Consider the following 17,765-nt stretch of genomic DNA (forward strand, 5'->3'; position numbering starts at 1 on the left):
ATTTGCTTTGGAAATCAAAACCAGTCTGACCTGTTGTTGTATTCTGACTCTGCACTGGAGCACTGCTTTCCACAGGTTCAGTGAGGGTCCACTGTGAAGTGGCAGGGCTGAATGTAAAATGGAAAAACCTAGAGAAGGAGGAGAGGGCAGAAGAGAGGCAGGGATGTAACTCGAGGAGAGTAGGGGGGGTGGGGTTGACTTTGATGCCATAGGAATGAGTTCACAGGCCCATGAGCACAGGCCTAATCGCACATGACAATATCGGCTGGTGTGCCAGTCGCAACGCATAACCACCCCGCTGCTTGTGCTGACTCGGGGTATTTGCTGATAAAGCTCTGCTTTCTAGACCATGCTGTATGCACAATGAGGGTGGCCCAGGCAGGCCCGAGGGCTGGCTCATCACAGGCAGCCCACAAACCGGGGGCTAGGTCCCCCCATCTATACAGAACCATGCTCTCCACTAAGCCCTTTAGCCAGACTTGATTATTAAACAGAGAGCAGTTTTGTGATGAATATAGTTATTTTTTCCATTTATAATCTATTATGTTGCCCATCCGGGCCCATAAATTATTGCAAATGGAAAGAGCCTGGCGAAAGTCGTGCCTGAAATGAGGTCGTGGCTGTGAGGGGTTCTGTTCACAGCGTGAAATATTCAGGGTTGATATTTTTCAATTGAAATGCTTTTTTTTTTTTTTTTTTTGGCTGTCATGGGAACAAACATTCTTTTTGTTTGGCCATTTTGTTTATGGAGTGCAGTGTGTAGTGTGAGGTAAACATGTTGCCCCAGTTTCTGTGTTTGTTTGGTGCACGGGTGTCCCACAAAAGGCCTGACATGGCTGCTGCTGGCCTGCATTCCTTTGTGGCTCAAAGAGGACATAAACTACCCACTGGTGTTGTTTTTGCCGGACAGTCAGCTCGGTCATCAGTTATTAACATTTGCAGTGATCTGCTTTGAATTAAACAGGAATCCGTTAGTGCTCTTTTACGCACGCTGTCGGCTTGCGTTAAACATAACATAAAAGACTGTAAGATGTAAATATCTCTTTGTCTTTTCAGATGATATTTCTTCACAATGCTTAGTGATGATAGTGTTTTTAAATCCCGAGAGAGGCAGGAGGTCTCCTCTGGTGATGCCAGTGGTGTTAATGGGGCAGGAATGCAGGACGAGTGCTTTCCCACGCTGTTAGTTTCTGCCGGGCGTGTTTGAGACGAGGCTCTGGGCTGGCTAGGCTCCGCTAATGCAGCCAGAGTGCAGACAAATGGAAAGTGACACTTGTGTGTGTAGAATGGTATTTGTGGTGACGCTTTGACTACAGATAATAAAGTGTTCGCCCTGAGGTGATTTCGCCCGGCAAGCACCCCAGATGAAACTCACTTACTCAGAGAGGAAGACTGAAGAGACAGAGAGGGGGATGTAGAGACAGAGCGGGGGGAGATGAAGCAAGAGAAGAGACAGAAGATATAAAGAGGGGGTGAAGAGGATGAAGAGGAGAGAGAGCAGCAAAAGAATCGAGAGACATATATAGAGGGGAATTTAACCTGGTTTTAATTCAGAATCACATTTATTCACCTGCTTTTTAGAAGTAGAAATAGTGAACATGTATGGAGCTTCTTTAGATTAATGCACTTGGACGATTGATGATTATCGATGTTGTTACTGCTAAAGAGAAAGGATGTCAGGTTCAACTGGAGGGTAAAATGTTTGGATCAGCTGTTGTTAGCAGGATCTGCAAGTGTGTGTTTCTGTGTGTGTGTGTGTATGTCTGCCAGGCCATGTGTACAGAAGAGTCCTTCAGGATCAATCAATTCTCAGTAATTTCCCCTACAGCTCATAAAAGCCAGGTCTGTCTGGAAGGAGCATGAGGTTGCCACATCAAACCAGCTAATTAATTTTCATGGCTGATTCAGGAACATCTGGCTTTGAAGATAAATTCTAACGAGAAAATGTAAACATGACAGTGTCCGGGTGGTATAATATTTCAGGTTTCTTGGGAGGAAACCTTTATAATAGAAACCTAATTAGCTGTTTTGATCGGATACATTGTCCATCATGTATGTGTGAAACTTTAAAATGGTTATAATATTGATAAACAAAGACGGATCTTGTTTTTCCTCTGCTCCTTCCTATGGTGTTATCTGTACCTGTGGACCTTATCTGTCTCAGTGTACTGTATTAACGCACACGTGGACTGCCTCACTGCAGGCTAACTAAATGACCTCATGCTGCAGTCTGTGGGAGGAGGATGCCCAAATTAGGCTCCCAATTTGGTATTTCTTCCATCTGCTTGTGCAGGAAATAGATAGATTAAATCTTAGATGAGATTGGTTTTAATGAAATGAAAGATTAGATTTGGGAGTTTTGTCCAAGTTTTTTTTTTTTTTTTTAAATCTCTTTTAATGATTAAATCCATTTTTGACATTGTGCCATGTCTGCGTGCCTGTGAAGGATCAGTGTGCAGATTGCTTTAACATTCTCATTATCCTCTTTGCTATTTGTGAAACATGTTGGCAGGTTAAAAGCCCAATATGTGACTGCAGCATGGCACCCCCTGTTCAAAAATGTTGTCAAACTACTGATTTTATTTACACAGTGATTCAGTCGATTCAGTTATTTTCCTGTTATTTAGTGTCTGACATTGGATTCATAACACTGCGGAGCTGTGATATGAGGTTTGTTTACTTTGCAAAATACAGATTTTTTTGTTTAAGGAGTTTAAATTGTTATTGATAAGTCAGCATCCTCACAAATAAATGCTGAGAATTTAAAGAGCAGACAGATAGGAGTTCGGTGAAGACCGCATTTTCGTTTCCACTGTCTTACAATATGCATTTGTTTGATGATTATGATGACACAAGCAGCATTGAATTCAGACAGCTCTATCCTCTGAGAAATCATTGCACTTTGATTTTTATCTTTGCAATTATAGATAGCAAAGGCCTGACAAATAATTGCCTTGATTTTTTTTCTCGCTGTGTTGTTGCACAGAAAATCAACCTTGAGATGAACAGAGGGAGATGAGTGTTCCTAAAAATGGCTTTCCTGATATCAAGCAAGCAGCAGGGTTCCCTTTCCCCTCACGTGCACTTGAATTGATTAGTACTCCGGCTGAGGGCATATTCAACATGTCTGCCCCCTGCAAGGCTGCTGTACCCTGTTGATCACTGGCTCATACATGTGCTTCCTCTGCTCCCTCTCTCCTCAGGAAGCTCCTGTGGGGCACTGAGGCTTTGATTGACTGGCGGCCGAGTCCACAGGACGCCTCTATTATTATCATCTCTACCTCGGCAGAGGGGTGGGGGGCTATGTCCAGGGGGTCTGGCCGACAGCCCCTGCTTTGTGTGCCCGATAGTCAATTAGAGGCAGCGCACTGCCGGAGACGAGTGAGATGCAGGGTTAATTGCAGAGGACCAAACAGCTGGCTCTATCAGGGCCCATTGTGTTTGCAGCAGTTGTCACGGCAATTGAGGCCTGGCTGTAATCGCTGACTAATCAGCCCTGTGCCAGATGACACCTCCATTAGCACAAGGCAGGTATTGTTCAGGACGCGAAGCTGCCTCTGGCTTCCCCCCGCCTGCCCGTCCTTTTACAACAAGCTAATGGAGGTGGGGAGAGGATGTCATAGACCCTGATCCTATCTGCTAAGAGCTAAACAATAGCCACAGGTCAAGGGTTCCTCCATGGAACAATGCTGTTGAAGCTGTCCTTTCTAGGCTGCAACAGATTTGACGGGGCAGACATTTTCCCAAGATGAGGGATTGAAGACTGTTTAAGCCATGAATTATTATTTGAATAACTCCATGACAATCAGGTCAAGGGCAAACTGCCCATTAGTGGTGGAATGTGATACAAAACTTGGGGCTAAAAAGGGACATCCTGCTGGCCCATGGCTCTAAAACACCAACCCTGTCTCCTTTGAGTTATGTTTGTATATTACTAAATGTTTTCATAACTATGTTGAGGTGACAGTGTAATCACTGCCCAGATTACGTTCAGAGACAATGTTTCTTTGAGTACATGAAACACACGTATGAATTATGTCAGTGGAATTGAATATTTGACTATTCGTTCCTCTTTTCCATTTAAAGTTTGAGAGTCTGATCAGGGTTCAGAGGGGTGTTGAGGGTGACAGTGACATTCATGTGATATAGTAAACAAGCAAATTTAGGCCTCCGAGATCATGGGTGTTAACTACGTGAACAACCTATCCTAAATGTGCAACAACATTTTTTTGCTGACATCAATCAAAAGCCAGAGACTGTATCGTATTAAGTTGCCGTGAGCTGTGAATTTACCTCTTCTCAGCAGAAATCAGAAGATAACGTTATCTCAGAGTCTGACCGGGCAAAGCCTCTCTTCCTCCAGGCAGCTGTCTCCATCTCAGACTCACACTGGGTCTGTGTCTGCAGCTTCCTGTACCAGAGAGGAGCATGAAAACAAGGAGCACTTACTCTGCAGCTACTTCTGGGGACCAAAATGTCCCCAGAAATACACTGGGGATTCGATTAATGATTTGAATCTTCGACTTTCAGGGGGAGGCCCTAAAGACAACATTCAGTTATAATGCTGGTTTATGGCAGACATACAAAGTGCAGGACTGCGACAACAGGATCCCGGGTTCGTGTCCAGACTTCTGTAAGCAGTTAGATTAATGGAGCAAAAACACTTTGGTAAAGGTTAGGGAGAGATCAGGATTTCAGTTAAAAGAAAAGATGTTAACGGAAAACGTAATTCACTCGGCATTTCCTCAGACGCATTTGCTAATCCAAATTAGGAGTTAGGTGTATATAGACGTAATTTCCAGGAGACAGGGCTGAAAAGGCACAAGGCATAATTAAAGAATCCCCACTTTCAATCCTGTGAGAATCGTTTGTGGGGTGCAATCCTCCCACAAAAAAATACAGTTGAAAAAGTGAGACCCAGCATGCATAGCTGCATGCAGGCTGATAGGACACATGATCAGTACAGCAGCTAATGTGCCCTCTTGGCTCACACACATTTAACAGGCACTGTCCCTCTCAGGGGGGAAATGGCTCCCAGTGAACGTGGTTGATGTTGGACTGAAGCTGACCCCATGTTTTCTTTCATCTCCGCTCCTGTTGTTTGCCCTAACCTCATCACAGCCGGCTCTGTTTGTTTGGCCAAAGTTAATGTGTACTATGCACTCGTTGTTCTGTGAAAACTTAATTGCAGTTCAACCAAACGGTCCTCTCCCTTCATTTAAACAAGCACTTTTTCCCCACTGCTCACCAGTGTACATGGTCAGGGGGGATCAAAGCATGCAGTAAGTAGGGATATGGGCTCGCAGGAGTGAGTGAGGAAACGGCGAGCGGCTTTTTGATGTGTTGGAGCGTTTTCTCCACTAATAAGAAGAAACTTCTCCAACCTGCTCATAATTTTAGAACACTTGGAACACTAATAAATGGGAGCAAGGGCATTTCAGGCAGTTCTCTCAGACTTTTCCCTCTGCTTATTCATTTAAACCTCTAATTAAAATGCAAAGCATTCTCATGGTCCTCTGGATTTGGTGCTGCACTCTCGCACAGCCTCTGACTCCCTATCTCCTCTCCCTTTTTCTCCACTCCCCTGCTACCCCCCACCCCCATCCTCTCTTTCCACCTCACCTAACTCCCTGCTCTCATATTCTCTCTGTCTGCCTTTGCTTCTTGTGATCAACACAATTTGACCTCTCACTTGGAAGAAGTGCACAGAATTTAATGGATTTTTTACAGTCTAATCTAACCAGTTCCCTCTTTATTGCTGTTTTGTACCCAGTGGACCTCATCTTTACCAGCCCTCCACCACCTCCTCCACCCTCACACCAAGAAAATTAGTTCATCAGAATTCAAAATGTACTGCTGGCTAATTAAAGGAGTGTTAATTGAGTGTTCAGAATTGGGTACCCCTTTCACCAAACACACACACGCGCACGCACTCACACACACACACACACACACACACACACACACACACACACACACACACACGCGCACACACACACACACACGTGAGTGCATACACACAAGCACACATGCAATCACAGTGACAGCACTGGATACACCAAGGACGTTGTGCTTGGGGAGTTTCATGCCAATCAAAATGGAGAGAAAGGAGAGTACCCATCCTCCAAGTGAAATGGGATTTCTAGATCATATCATGGCCTACTGCAGCTCAGTCCGGCTCTGTGCTGCCATGTTATCCTATCCCAGCCTTGCTATCTCTGTCTGACCGCTGGAGAGTGTAACACTGCACAGATAGCCTCTCTCACTACGTGCATCGTGCTAATGAGGGGTGGCATTTAGAGATGTGCTGCTCTGACACATGGGCATTGTGTGCCAGGCACTGGGTGATTAAGGACGAAGGTCAGCCCATTAATTGCCTCCCTGCCATCTCCGCTCCCTGGCGCGTGATCTCTCGGAACTAATGCATGTGTTTGCCTGAGCTTTTATCTCATCTCCAATGCAGTTCAATCATATGCTTGGTTTGTTTACATTCCTTTCATATGAAACTTTTTTTTCCTCCTGCTTATTGTTAAAGCAGTGCTAGCCCAGGTTTCCCTGTTCATTTACTATAAGCTGTTTCATGTGCTTGTGAGTGCACATAGTCTCCTACTCACAGGAAGGGAAAAACCATATTCTTCCATCCCCAGGGAAATAATTAATCCTTACAAGGCTGTCGCATGTCGAAATGAAGCGAGTGTGAAGCATTTAGCCCAGGAGGCATTGCAGGCTGTCGCCCGCACAGGCACCTGTTGTTGTCCCTGCCCTACATTTCATGTGAGAGCGCTGAGCAGAGGATAACAACATGCTCCACTGATGGCAAATGAGACACACAACTGCAGATGTGCGTGTGTATGTTTTTGCCTTTTTTTTCCTGTTTTCATGCATTGTCTTTGCATGCACGACCACACTGGAGAGTGTGCACAGGTGCAGGAAACCCCCTACCTTATGAGAAGGTGAGGGCTCACACAAAGGAGGCAGTGCTGGCTGCCTCAGAGGGTGTTTATCAGCCAGCACCATCTGTACGCTGCTGCTCATAGCTATGATCTACTGCAGCCTAAACCAATAAGTCACAGAGTGCCAGCCTAAAAAGAGACTCTCTCCTTTAACCTCCATGTCCTCACTTATAGACTTACTGTTCTGGAGGAGAGAGATGTGGGACCCTGCACACATCAAACACACAGAGTGTATCACAGTGTATGTATGAGAGTTAAATTACACCCTGGTTTGTGGCCATACTTACTGTAATCAACTTTGCTATAAAATTTATACCATGGAACTTTTTTATTGAGGAAGCTGGAATCAGAAGCATCCAGATGCTCATTTGCCTCCTCCTCCTCTTCTTCCTTTATGCCTGTGGGTTCTAATAACCGGAAGCCTTTGTGGAGCTGAGATGGGTTTTGTAGGCCTGAAAGGCCTCTAATCCCTGTGGCCTGTGAAGTGTGAAACCCTTTGATGCCAGGTTGGTGTGCCAAAGGCTCTGCCTATTGACAAACAAGGGCCAAGCTGGGAAAAGACGGAGCGAGAGGGCTTTCTCGTCTCTCTCAGAAGAAATGCAGGCTCAGGCATGGAAAATATGGACTCAGTCAGTGAGAAGGAATAGAATTAGCCACCCTTTAATGAATTTCCTGGCTGTTTTTATAGTTTTTTTCCTCATGTGGCAGTAATTAGGTGGAATGATGGGCATATTGCAGCTGGGGGCTTGTAGGGGCGGCAGGCCACAGGCCCTTGATATGCCTGAAAGCCAAGTATCTTTCCTCATTTAGACCATGTGATGATCAAAGATGGGTTTTTTTTGCCCTCATGTAAAGAAGATCAGAAAAAAATGCTGCTATTCCATTTGCATGTGGACCAGCAATGTGCTTTGAAATGAGCATGTTTTTATCTTCTGAGCAAATGAAATAAGTCTTCTGTCAGTTTTCCACTGCGAGTCACAACATCAAAGCAAATGGCACTGCCGTCACCAGGGAAGCAGAGCTTTGCCTCAGTAAGGTTGGTTAGATCTCAGATAGGCTGGACTGGCACACTCAGCCTTGTCCATTAGGATGGCACCAGGTTCTTTTACTTTGATTAAAATTGAGTCATTAAATCCAGGCTATTTTAACAAATTTAAATTCTAATTTTGTGTGTGTAGTGTTTCTGAATTAGAAAGCATCCTGTCTGCAGGATGTACCTAACTGAGTGGAATAGGTCTTACACTTAATTTGGCTTGGGATATTCACAGTCTCTTCCCTCTGCTGTTAAATTCCCAATTTATTTCTTTTATGATATGGATCTTGTAGATTTAATCATTTTCACAGTTGGAGACCCATAGGGTTGTTGAAATGAACTCCCCATGCTATCTGTAATGGGAGCAAAGAAATGAGAATTGTGACTACTTGGCTGTGGAGTCTCTTTAAAATGATTTTGCAATCGGAGAGGAAATGGAGTGAGTCCTAGTCACAGCCTGCACCCTGCAGACTCCTTAGGTCGCCAGGACATTTGCTGACGGCACAGTTATGGCAGTTAATTTTTGTGCGTTTTGTTAGCTTTTGCATAAAAATGTCATTTTTGAAGGGGTTGCAAGTCATTTGTGGCAGCTGATATATTGCTTGTAAATTGAGTTCTTTTCCCAACCCCCCACCCTTTTTGTTACACTGAGCTAAGTAGCCATGAAATTGCCTGAATAATGTCGTTTAAATCCAATCTCACCGCGGCCTCTCACCTCCATGCCCAGCCCCCAAACAATGACACATGGTGGGGTTTTTAGAAATTGCCATTTTCCTGTTTGCCACCTCAATTCACAATGGCCAAGCCTTGGCTCATTGAGCGGGGGCTATTGCTAGTCTCACTTGCCCCGTTCACTGCTGAATTGAATTTGGGTTTGGATTGGTTTCATACGGCAAACAGTACACAGAATTTACATATTTGTAGCAATGTCTTTTACCTGTCTTTTGTCTGTTCTGTCATTACTTATTCTGTAAATGTAAAATATGTTAATAACATGCTATCTATATGAACACAGTCATTTGCTATCTCTCTGTGTTCATGATTGAAATATTCCATAGTCACGCAGGTGCAAACCATTGACATATCTTATGTTGGTTTTATTTAATGATGGGTTTCAGTCTTTTTAAGTGCTTTTCAGCATGTGCTCATCTTTGAAATAGTTTTCTGTTTTATCCTTGACCAACTTTGCAAACAGCAGTGCTGTAGCATTCTTGACTTGGCTCCGGTCTGATGTAGTTCACCTTAACCAGGCTAGCAATTCCCCGTAGATGTTTAATTGTTTTTTGTGAGGGCCTCTCCACGCACTCCTGGATTGAATAAATGTGGAAATTCTGTGGCCAAGGGTAAGACCCAGTAAGTGATACCACTTATAAATCTCAAATGTGCCACTGCAATTAAACAAGCTTTTATCCCCTCCCCTTCGTCCCTGCTTGCCTGGTATCCAAGGCTAACCCAATTCAATGCTAAAGAGAGTCCGAATTAATTTCACAATGCACTGATTTAACAGCGCCTAAGGTACCAGGCTTTGACAGAATGAGTTTTTAAAAGGATCCATTTGCCTAGGGATGAACTTCCACAGGAGGGTGTGAAAATGAGATGGAGAGAAAGCTCAAATGGAGGAGGGGAGTGATGGAACACAAATGAATGTCAGTCCTGATTTACTGCTTCCAACTCTGTTTGCGATTCTCTGCAGTTTGTCCACTGCTTGCATCTGGTTTTATTCACCTGCTCTTGTTGAACACTGACATTTTTCAGTCTGCTTTAGATGTAGACACTGTAATGCTGCCAGGTTTTACTGTTGCAGCAGGGTAGTGGTTATTGCAATTGATTGATTGATCTGACTTTGTGGCTGCCATTGCTGTCGGCTCCTTCAATATTCCTGGTAATTAAACTCCTGGTCTGCTGCTCTGTTTTGCAATACATGCAGCCAGTTTTTTTTTTAATCTCAATCGTTCATTTTACTCATACTTTTTTCTCTGTTTGTCTTACAGGTGAGCTGGTGGTGCCCACACATTCTCCACGCTACCCCACTGCGGCAGAACTTGATGCCTACGCTCAGAAGACGGCCAACAGCCCTCTGTCCATCAAGATCTTCCCCACCAACATCAGGGTTCCCCAGCACAAGCACCTTAATCGGACTGTGAATGGATATGACACCACAGGGCAACGCTACAGCCCCTACCCACATCTTCACACAGGGGGCTACCAGGGCCTGCTCGCCATTGTCAAGGCCTCCTCATCGTCATCATCATCAACAGCCACCTTTGTCCCTTCAAAAGGTGTTCTCAAGAACTCCGAAGGCAGACGGACTAAGCTCTCTCCTGCCCACATAGCTGTTGCCCCATACCCACCTCCTAGTAGTAGCACTTTAGCCAGTGGCCACGGCCAAATGGTATACCACACTGGGCCCTCAAAGCCTCCAGAAGGCCCCGTACTGTCGGTTCCCCCAAATGTCACTGTAGCTGGCTCAGTGATTCCTGTAACAGGGGGCCGAGGCCTGGCCCTGCCCGCACAGTCCAACCTCCCCTCCATCCAGAGCATCATCTACCAGATCAACCAGCATTGCCAGGCCCAGGCTCTGCAGCAGGTGTGCCAAGGGGCTGCCACTGCACCATCAAATTCAAGCCCTTCCAAGCAGGGCACAACCGTCATGGGGGTCTCCTCTAGCTCCTCAGGTGGAGGCTATGTGGTAGGAATGGCTCCCCAGGCCAACATGGTGTACACAGGGCCCGGGCTGCCAGCTCAAAATGCAGAGGCGATGAAGACTGGTGTGTACGCAGATGGTATGGACTACATCCTTTGGCAGAAGCAGCAGCAGCAACAACAACAACAACAGCAGCAGCATCAACAGGCTGTGCTCCGCATGTACAGCGGAGGTAGCGGTGGAGGGGGCGCCATCAGCAAGTCCCCGGAAACTTGTGTTCCAGGGGGAGGTATTATGGCAGCACAAGTGTCCTCTTCTTCCTCCAGACCTTACCACCTGACAGCGAGTGCTAGTGGAGGAGGCGGGATGGACAAAATCAGCTCTTCCCCTTTGAACTGTGTGGGTATGCATGGAAATTTCTCAGTGGGTCAGTACTTTGCCCCACCATGGAACAGTGTGCTGGTGACACCTGACAGTGACTGCTACAACCCCCAGGAGCTTTTGGGCACCTCCACAGGAGGGCCGGCCACGGGGCACAGAGAGCTGGGCTACCCCCACCACCATCACCACTACCACCATCATCATCACCCTGCTATAGACAGCGGGGGAGGTTTGTGCTGCAGCCTGCCCAGCAAGAGCTTGTGCAACACATCGGTGCTGAGCAGCAGCTTGCAGTCTCTGGAGTACCTGATCAACGACATCCACCCACCCTGCATCAAGGAGCAGATGCTTGGCAAAGGCTACGAGACTGTGTCTGTGCCACGTCTGTTAGACCACCAGCATGCACACATCCGCCTCCCTGTTTACAGATAGAGGGGGAAGAAGAGGAGGAAGAGAATCAAGAGTTGTGAATTTGTGAAGAAAATCAAAGTTAAAGAACAGAGATGTTTCTTTTTTCTGGGTACAGATTGTTGAGATTGGCACTGCTTTAACTAGTGTGGGAGCTTAGAGAAGAGCAGTTGTTGTGCTGTGTGACCGTAGGTTTGGTGGTTTCAAGGCAGGCTGTGGGAATCCCAAATATGAAAGGTGGTAGTGATTGCCAGTGGGAGAGAAAAAGGGATTTCAAGATTCTCCAGATGTTCCATTGTGTGGTTTGCCAATAGGAATTTTGGATTGATTTATTTTTTCTTCTGTTTTTTGTTGTTGTTTTACTTGCCTGAACTTTTTTGATGAGAATCATAGCTTGACATGAAGTGCATATGCCACTTGTATCCCCCCTTCCAAATACTAAGGATGAAGCTACTGTGTAGGTTGTCACTGAAATGGTCTTAAATGGGCCGAAGTTTAGGGCTGCTTTCAAAATCCAAAACTCTGTAACACATGAACACACACATAGACAAACACATACAGATACACAAATGTACTGATACGTGAGGAGACTAAAATTATACTCGGGTGTGTATGTACAAGGATCATAAGGTTGAATTAAAAGGATAGTACAATATTAGTTATTATTGCTGTTATAATTGATACATAAATTGCACTGCTTGAATCTTGTTAACTTTGAAGTTTGGAATTGGGTAGTTTGGATATGATATATTTAAGAAACTTGAAAACTTGAACCTATTTTTTGTTGTTTTATATATTTGTAGGTATATTATATGCATTGGCTGCTATGGGGAAAAGTGTCTCAAATGCTTTTTTTTCTTATTTTGTTTTTTTTCCCACCTTTGTTTTTATGATTTAATAATTCCTCCTCAAGCTGATGTGCAGTTTCTTATGTCCTGGTGTGAGGCATAGTCGCTGCTTTGGTTCTGTAAGAACCTGGTCGGAGAGCTCTTTTTCTTAACCAACACTGGAATCTACAATAAATCTTGAAATACTTATTTAAAAAAGAAAATGTCACAAAAAAATATGAAAAAGAAATGTTACAATGAAGAATGTGATTGGGAGGTTATCTACATAACCTTACGTGTATGTTTATGCGTGTATGTGGCTGAGTGCATGCGCGTGTGTGCATTTTAGTTTGTGTTCTTCAAAATCCTCAGACTTTTTTTTTTCTTTTTTCAATTGTGTCATTATAAGATTTCTGCCACCGAGACTGAAAAACTGATTCACCAGTCCCATAAACATCATATCTGAGTAATTTACAGGAGATACTTTGCAAATCTTGTTCCCTTTTTTATCGGAGGCTTTAGATGGAGCTAGAGTAGAAATCAAGTTCTCACATGACTCCTTTAGTTACAGTGCTACATCTCCTACTTCTGTCAACTGCTATCATGATGACAGAAAGAGGTGGGAACAAATGGAGGTCCTATTTCGGGGGTACTACTCACCCCTGATCCTGCTAACGAATACAAAATGAAAACAATCATGCCCTGTCCTCTGGCATCAGATGAAATGAGAAGAGGCTCACTGCTTCCCCTTGTCCGTTTCAGCCCCTGGTTGGGATACATTTAGCCCGGGCCAGTCTTAACTTGATGATTCAGAGCAGTGAAATATTTATTATGACTGTGAGATTCCCTTGAATGTACTGCACTTAAATTACTGCAATGTTTTATTGCCTTGTGGGACTCGAGTGAAAGAGAAAAATTGGATCAGTGCAGCAGTCCTCTGGTCTTAAATTAGCATTTCTTTTGTCCGTCAAATTTCAATGGTAAATTGAATTTAGTAACTGGAGAGAGGGAGCCGGAGCTTTGTTGTGGGAAAATACTGGCATCAGTCTAGATTTATGAAGTGCAATTATTATGACTGTATTAACATTTTTTCTCTGAGCTTACACCAAAAAATGTAAACTACAGTTGTCAATACATTCCCAATGTACCACATCCCTAATCCCTATCCTTTTTTTTTTGTTTTGAGGTGTAAAATAAATTTCTTTAAGAATATATTAAGAAGCCACATCTTGGCTTTGAAGTCTGTCATTATTTTTTTAATGTATGTCCTCTAGACGTCAGCGGGAAATTGAGCCCTTGTTTCAGCAGCAGCGTCATGTGTGATGTAGATCCTTCACTGTACTGTAGCGATCAAACCTCTGCCACTGAGATAACCTACCATATTTAAATGATTATCTTTCAAATGTTTACACTTTGGCCATCCAAAGATAAAGGATAGACAGCAATGTTGGGAAAAAAAAGAAAGGATTTACACATTAATATTGAAGACGGAGCAGAAAATAAATTTTCTTTGATCACTTGCACTCCATAAATAGACCTGTTTCTCCCTTAAGATAACCCTTGCTTAATCTAAACTACGAGCCTTAAATTTCAAGCTAATGGTGTTTGTAGACACACACTACTGTCTTTGAAGGCTGACAAAGATTTCAGTGGAAAGAATACCAAGCCCCCTTGGCTTAAATTTGCACAGTAAGCCTCCTTAACATTCCAGTGAAAATTGTTCATGTTGTTTCAACAGCTTAATACCCCAGCCACACTGTGTGATTCCAGCATATTTTCTGTCTTGTAGAAATATTTTGACAGATTTACAGATACATCCCGTCCCTAAATCCCCTCCGTTTGGCTTCTGCATCCAAGCATTAAACCCTGTCACATGATGTTGAAGTGAAGAGGAGACACTTGAGGCAGTGGAGTTTCTAGTGTCTGGCCTTTCCCACCAGTGGAGGTCTGAGGCACCAGGCCTTTCTGCTAATGGGAATATTGGGTGACGCCTGGCTGCTGGACACTGCCAGTGGAGAGTATTCATTCACTCAAAGGGTTGAAATCAAACCCTTTTCAAATAGCAAGGGATTTCCTATTAGATACTGCGAGGAATCTGGCCATTGTGAGCCAAGTTTAGATGAATGAAACACAAAAGATGACACAAAATACAGCATTTTTCTTTTGTTTTTTTAACAGGAATGTTTAAGTCGGGTCCCATGTTGTGTTTAATATGAGGTGGTATTCAGATACTTTTACTATCTTTCCTTTGTGGCTACATTTTCTACTGTACAGGCTCCAAACTGTCTGTCCCCCTGGTTCTTTGCACACATTAATGAGCTCCTATTGATGGGATGCATCTTAGCCCTGCAACTCTGGTCCATTCCACAATTCCCGATTTGGACAATGGACGCTTAGCCCATATTAGGATAATAGAATTAAATTTCAAATAGATTTGTGCCTGAGCTGATCCATGCACGGCTCACTCAGCTGCAGAGGCAGAGTGGCATATGGCATGTCATTATCTAAGCCCACCCTCCCCCTGTCCGGGGCCAACAGGGTTCAGCAGTGCTTAAACAAACTGAAGGTTAGGACTGGCTGGCTGGCGTTGAAGGGGAGGACAGCGGGGTTTTAAAGGGGAGGGGAGGGGGGTTGTTAAATCACAGCCTCCACAGCGTCTCAGAGGGCCTCAGCACCGCACCATGGCGCCTGGGCTCAGAGGCCTGCTTTAAAAAGCTGGGCTGTGTTTGATCGAGGGGATTTGTTTTCTGTTGGATTATACATGGTTGCTCCCTGCCTGGCTGAGGGGCCCTGTGCAATGTGACAGATCTCAGCAAAAGAAAGAAAGAGGGAGAAAGATACAGGGAGGGATTTTGGGGTCAGAGGAGCCTCGAAGCATCAGTAATCAGGATAATTGCCATGTTCCTGGTGCTGGTTTCAGCCTCCCCTCTTTGGCTCTGCGGCCTCATATTCAGATTCAAGCTCTGAGGAAATCACATTCCTCACTGAAAGACTTATTGTGCCTCAATTTACTAAATTCTAGTAAGTGAAATCTTCATTTCCAATTAAGTTCTCAATGCTTGGGAAAATATTTTAAGTTCTGTGGCCCAGGAAATGATAAATTACACCAATCAAACCCCATCTGAACACGGACACTTAGATCCATAACTTATCTCTGTGGCTTCACACTATCGACTGTTAACACGTTTTCAAGGGCAATGAGACGCTCACGAGGATGGCCTGAGGGCAAAGTGGAGGGGAATTGACTTATGCTCGTTGTAAAAATCCCTCAGTAAATCCCAATAAGTCCATGAAGACCTTTACCCAGTGCAAAGGTCTAGTCGCATATTATGCACCTTAAATACTGCTAAGAAGGAAGCAGAGCGGACGGGCTCGTTCAAAGCAGGGTCAGCTCTTTCACTCTCAAAACAGAGGGGATGGGAGGGTGGGGAGAGATAGAGAAAATAAAGGCAGCTGCTCGCTCTGTAGAGTCTTGGCGCTGCTTCCCTAACCTACAGATGACTGAGGGGGGTGGGTAAGGGGGGTGACGTCCCCTCCACGCCACTCTGGTCAACCTCAGTCATGTCCCCTGGCTGCCCTTGGGCCCCTGGGGCTCTCATCTCTGAGTCCTTCCCAGCATCCCTTCTTAACGTCTGCAGAAGATAAAGTCATGAGGCCAGTGCTCTCCATTTGGCTCCTACCTAGCAAGAAAATACTTTAATCAATAATACAGATGGTTCTGAGGAGGCTTGTATAGTTAACCCACCAGCCTTATATCTGCACAATATCATTAAACGATTTCTTGTGTTTTGCTACTTAAGCACATTGCCATCGCTATCGTGCTACTGAATAGAACTGGATGGGTCCGATGTGAGCACCATATAATTTAAATGTTGTTTTCAGCGTTTATTAATACAACACAAGGTAAAAATCAGCACAGATCCCAAAATAAATCAGGATCTTTTTTTTTTCCAAAGGCACAGCCCTTTTCTAAGAGGCAATGCAGCAGGTCGTAATTCCAGGAGCTTACAGCTTTTTATTTCTTCAGCGTCACAACTATGTATGTTCAGCTGAAAAAGCTTATGGCCTCCAAATATTCATCTAGTTTATGTGGTGGGTATATTGCTGTATCCAATCTAAACACAAAAGTCTGGGGATTTTGCTTTTTTTTTTTCTTCCTCTTTCCTTTTTACTGTTTGTGTGGCTCTCAGAATGTTCCTGTGGACAAACAGGGCTGTTTTTTTCCCGAATGATCTCAAATGCACCAACGCTGCCAAAGTCTGAGGGTGCCGCAACCTTGAGAAAATAATATATATGGAAATGGGAAATCTATTAAGCATCTCTCTTATTGTTCTCCCTGCAGTGTTGTATTTATGTTTAAAAAATGATTTTGTCTCCTCAGGATGAAAAAAATGTAAAGAATACCTTGCTTTTTCTTTTGAAAATGATAATATATGAGTCTTAGATTTCGAAATAAGAAGTCTGAATATAAAAAGCTGTAAAATCCTTTAGTCGTGGGGTTTTCAACTTTTGAATGTGCCTACAGCCAAGCATCCCAGTGATTGCTTACCTTCTACCCCCTCTCCAGTTCTGCAATCTCCCCCTAATCTCCCCACAACCATCATCTTCAATTTGCTGAAACTGCCACTGTCCCCCCTCCATCCCAACGACCACAGTAGATATTTTGTCTGTTCCCTGCTTTTTGTCAATCTCAGGACTGAAATTTCTTTATTTTAATGTAGATGGTTGGTTTTCATTTGACCTCTCCTCTCTTATGTATTATTGTTTGACATAAGTAAATAAAGCAGATGACTTCTATGCCTGTCTTGTTGCTATACTCCTCTGTGGTCTTTTTTCCTCTCTCTCCCTTGCTGTAAACATCTTCTTAAACAATATTTAAGACTCTGGGTGAGACCTTACTGTAATGAAGGTAAGCATATTAGTCTTAGGACTCACTTTGCACATCACCGCCATATGCTAGCCTCCGCAATCCTGTTGTTCACTTGACCTTTTTCACCTTTGCAGCAGCATATTGTGGCATAAGGCTTCAAAGCAGGGGCGGAGCTTTTAGGTTTTTAAAATAACATTACCTTATGTCATTTTCCTTTGCGCTGTTTGATTGGACCAGCAAATCCATGGAGCAAAAATTCTGTTAGGGAAATGTTGTCATCAATAGGTTAAACCTAACATTGCCACACACATCTCATGTGTGTCATTTTCCTTTAGCTATGTCACCTCAGTGAGCAAGCTTGCTAGCTAGCTAAGTGGCCTGTGGACTAAAGAAGTGAGGCAGTTTTTCATCAGGAGTCAACCTCAGCCACCAACAAATGGTGAAAGTACCACGCTTGTAAAGCGCCTTTCTTGTCTTTCGACCACTCAAAGTGCTCATGTCACAGTCACCCATTCACACACTAGAGGCCGAGGCTACCATACATGGTGCCACACGCACTCATACACTGATGGAAAAGCCAACAGGAGCAATTTGGTTTTCAGTATCCTGCCCAAGGTCACTTCAGCATGCGGACTGGAGGAACCAACCT

At 44.1% G+C, this 17,765-nt stretch overlaps 1 protein-coding gene across 2 annotated transcripts in view; it reads left to right on the forward strand.

Annotated features, from left to right (window-relative positions):
- fam222aa (family with sequence similarity 222 member Aa) overlaps positions 1-17,025 on the forward strand; it is a 53,641-nt gene extending 36,616 nt beyond the window's left edge. For both annotated transcript variants that reach the window (XM_050050904.1, XM_050050905.1), the window contains one exon: positions 9,978-17,025. In XM_050050904.1, coding sequence (XP_049906861.1) covers positions 9,978-11,443 — 1,466 coding nt within the window. In that variant the 3' untranslated portion in view covers positions 11,444-17,025. The remainder of the gene's footprint in view (positions 1-9,977) is intronic.
- The last annotated feature ends 740 nt before the right edge of the window (positions 17,026-17,765 follow it).

Source organism: Epinephelus moara, chromosome 8 (assembly GCF_006386435.1).
Source record: "Epinephelus moara isolate mb chromosome 8, YSFRI_EMoa_1.0, whole genome shotgun sequence".
Lineage (NCBI taxonomy): Eukaryota > Metazoa > Chordata > Actinopteri > Perciformes > Serranidae > Epinephelus > Epinephelus moara.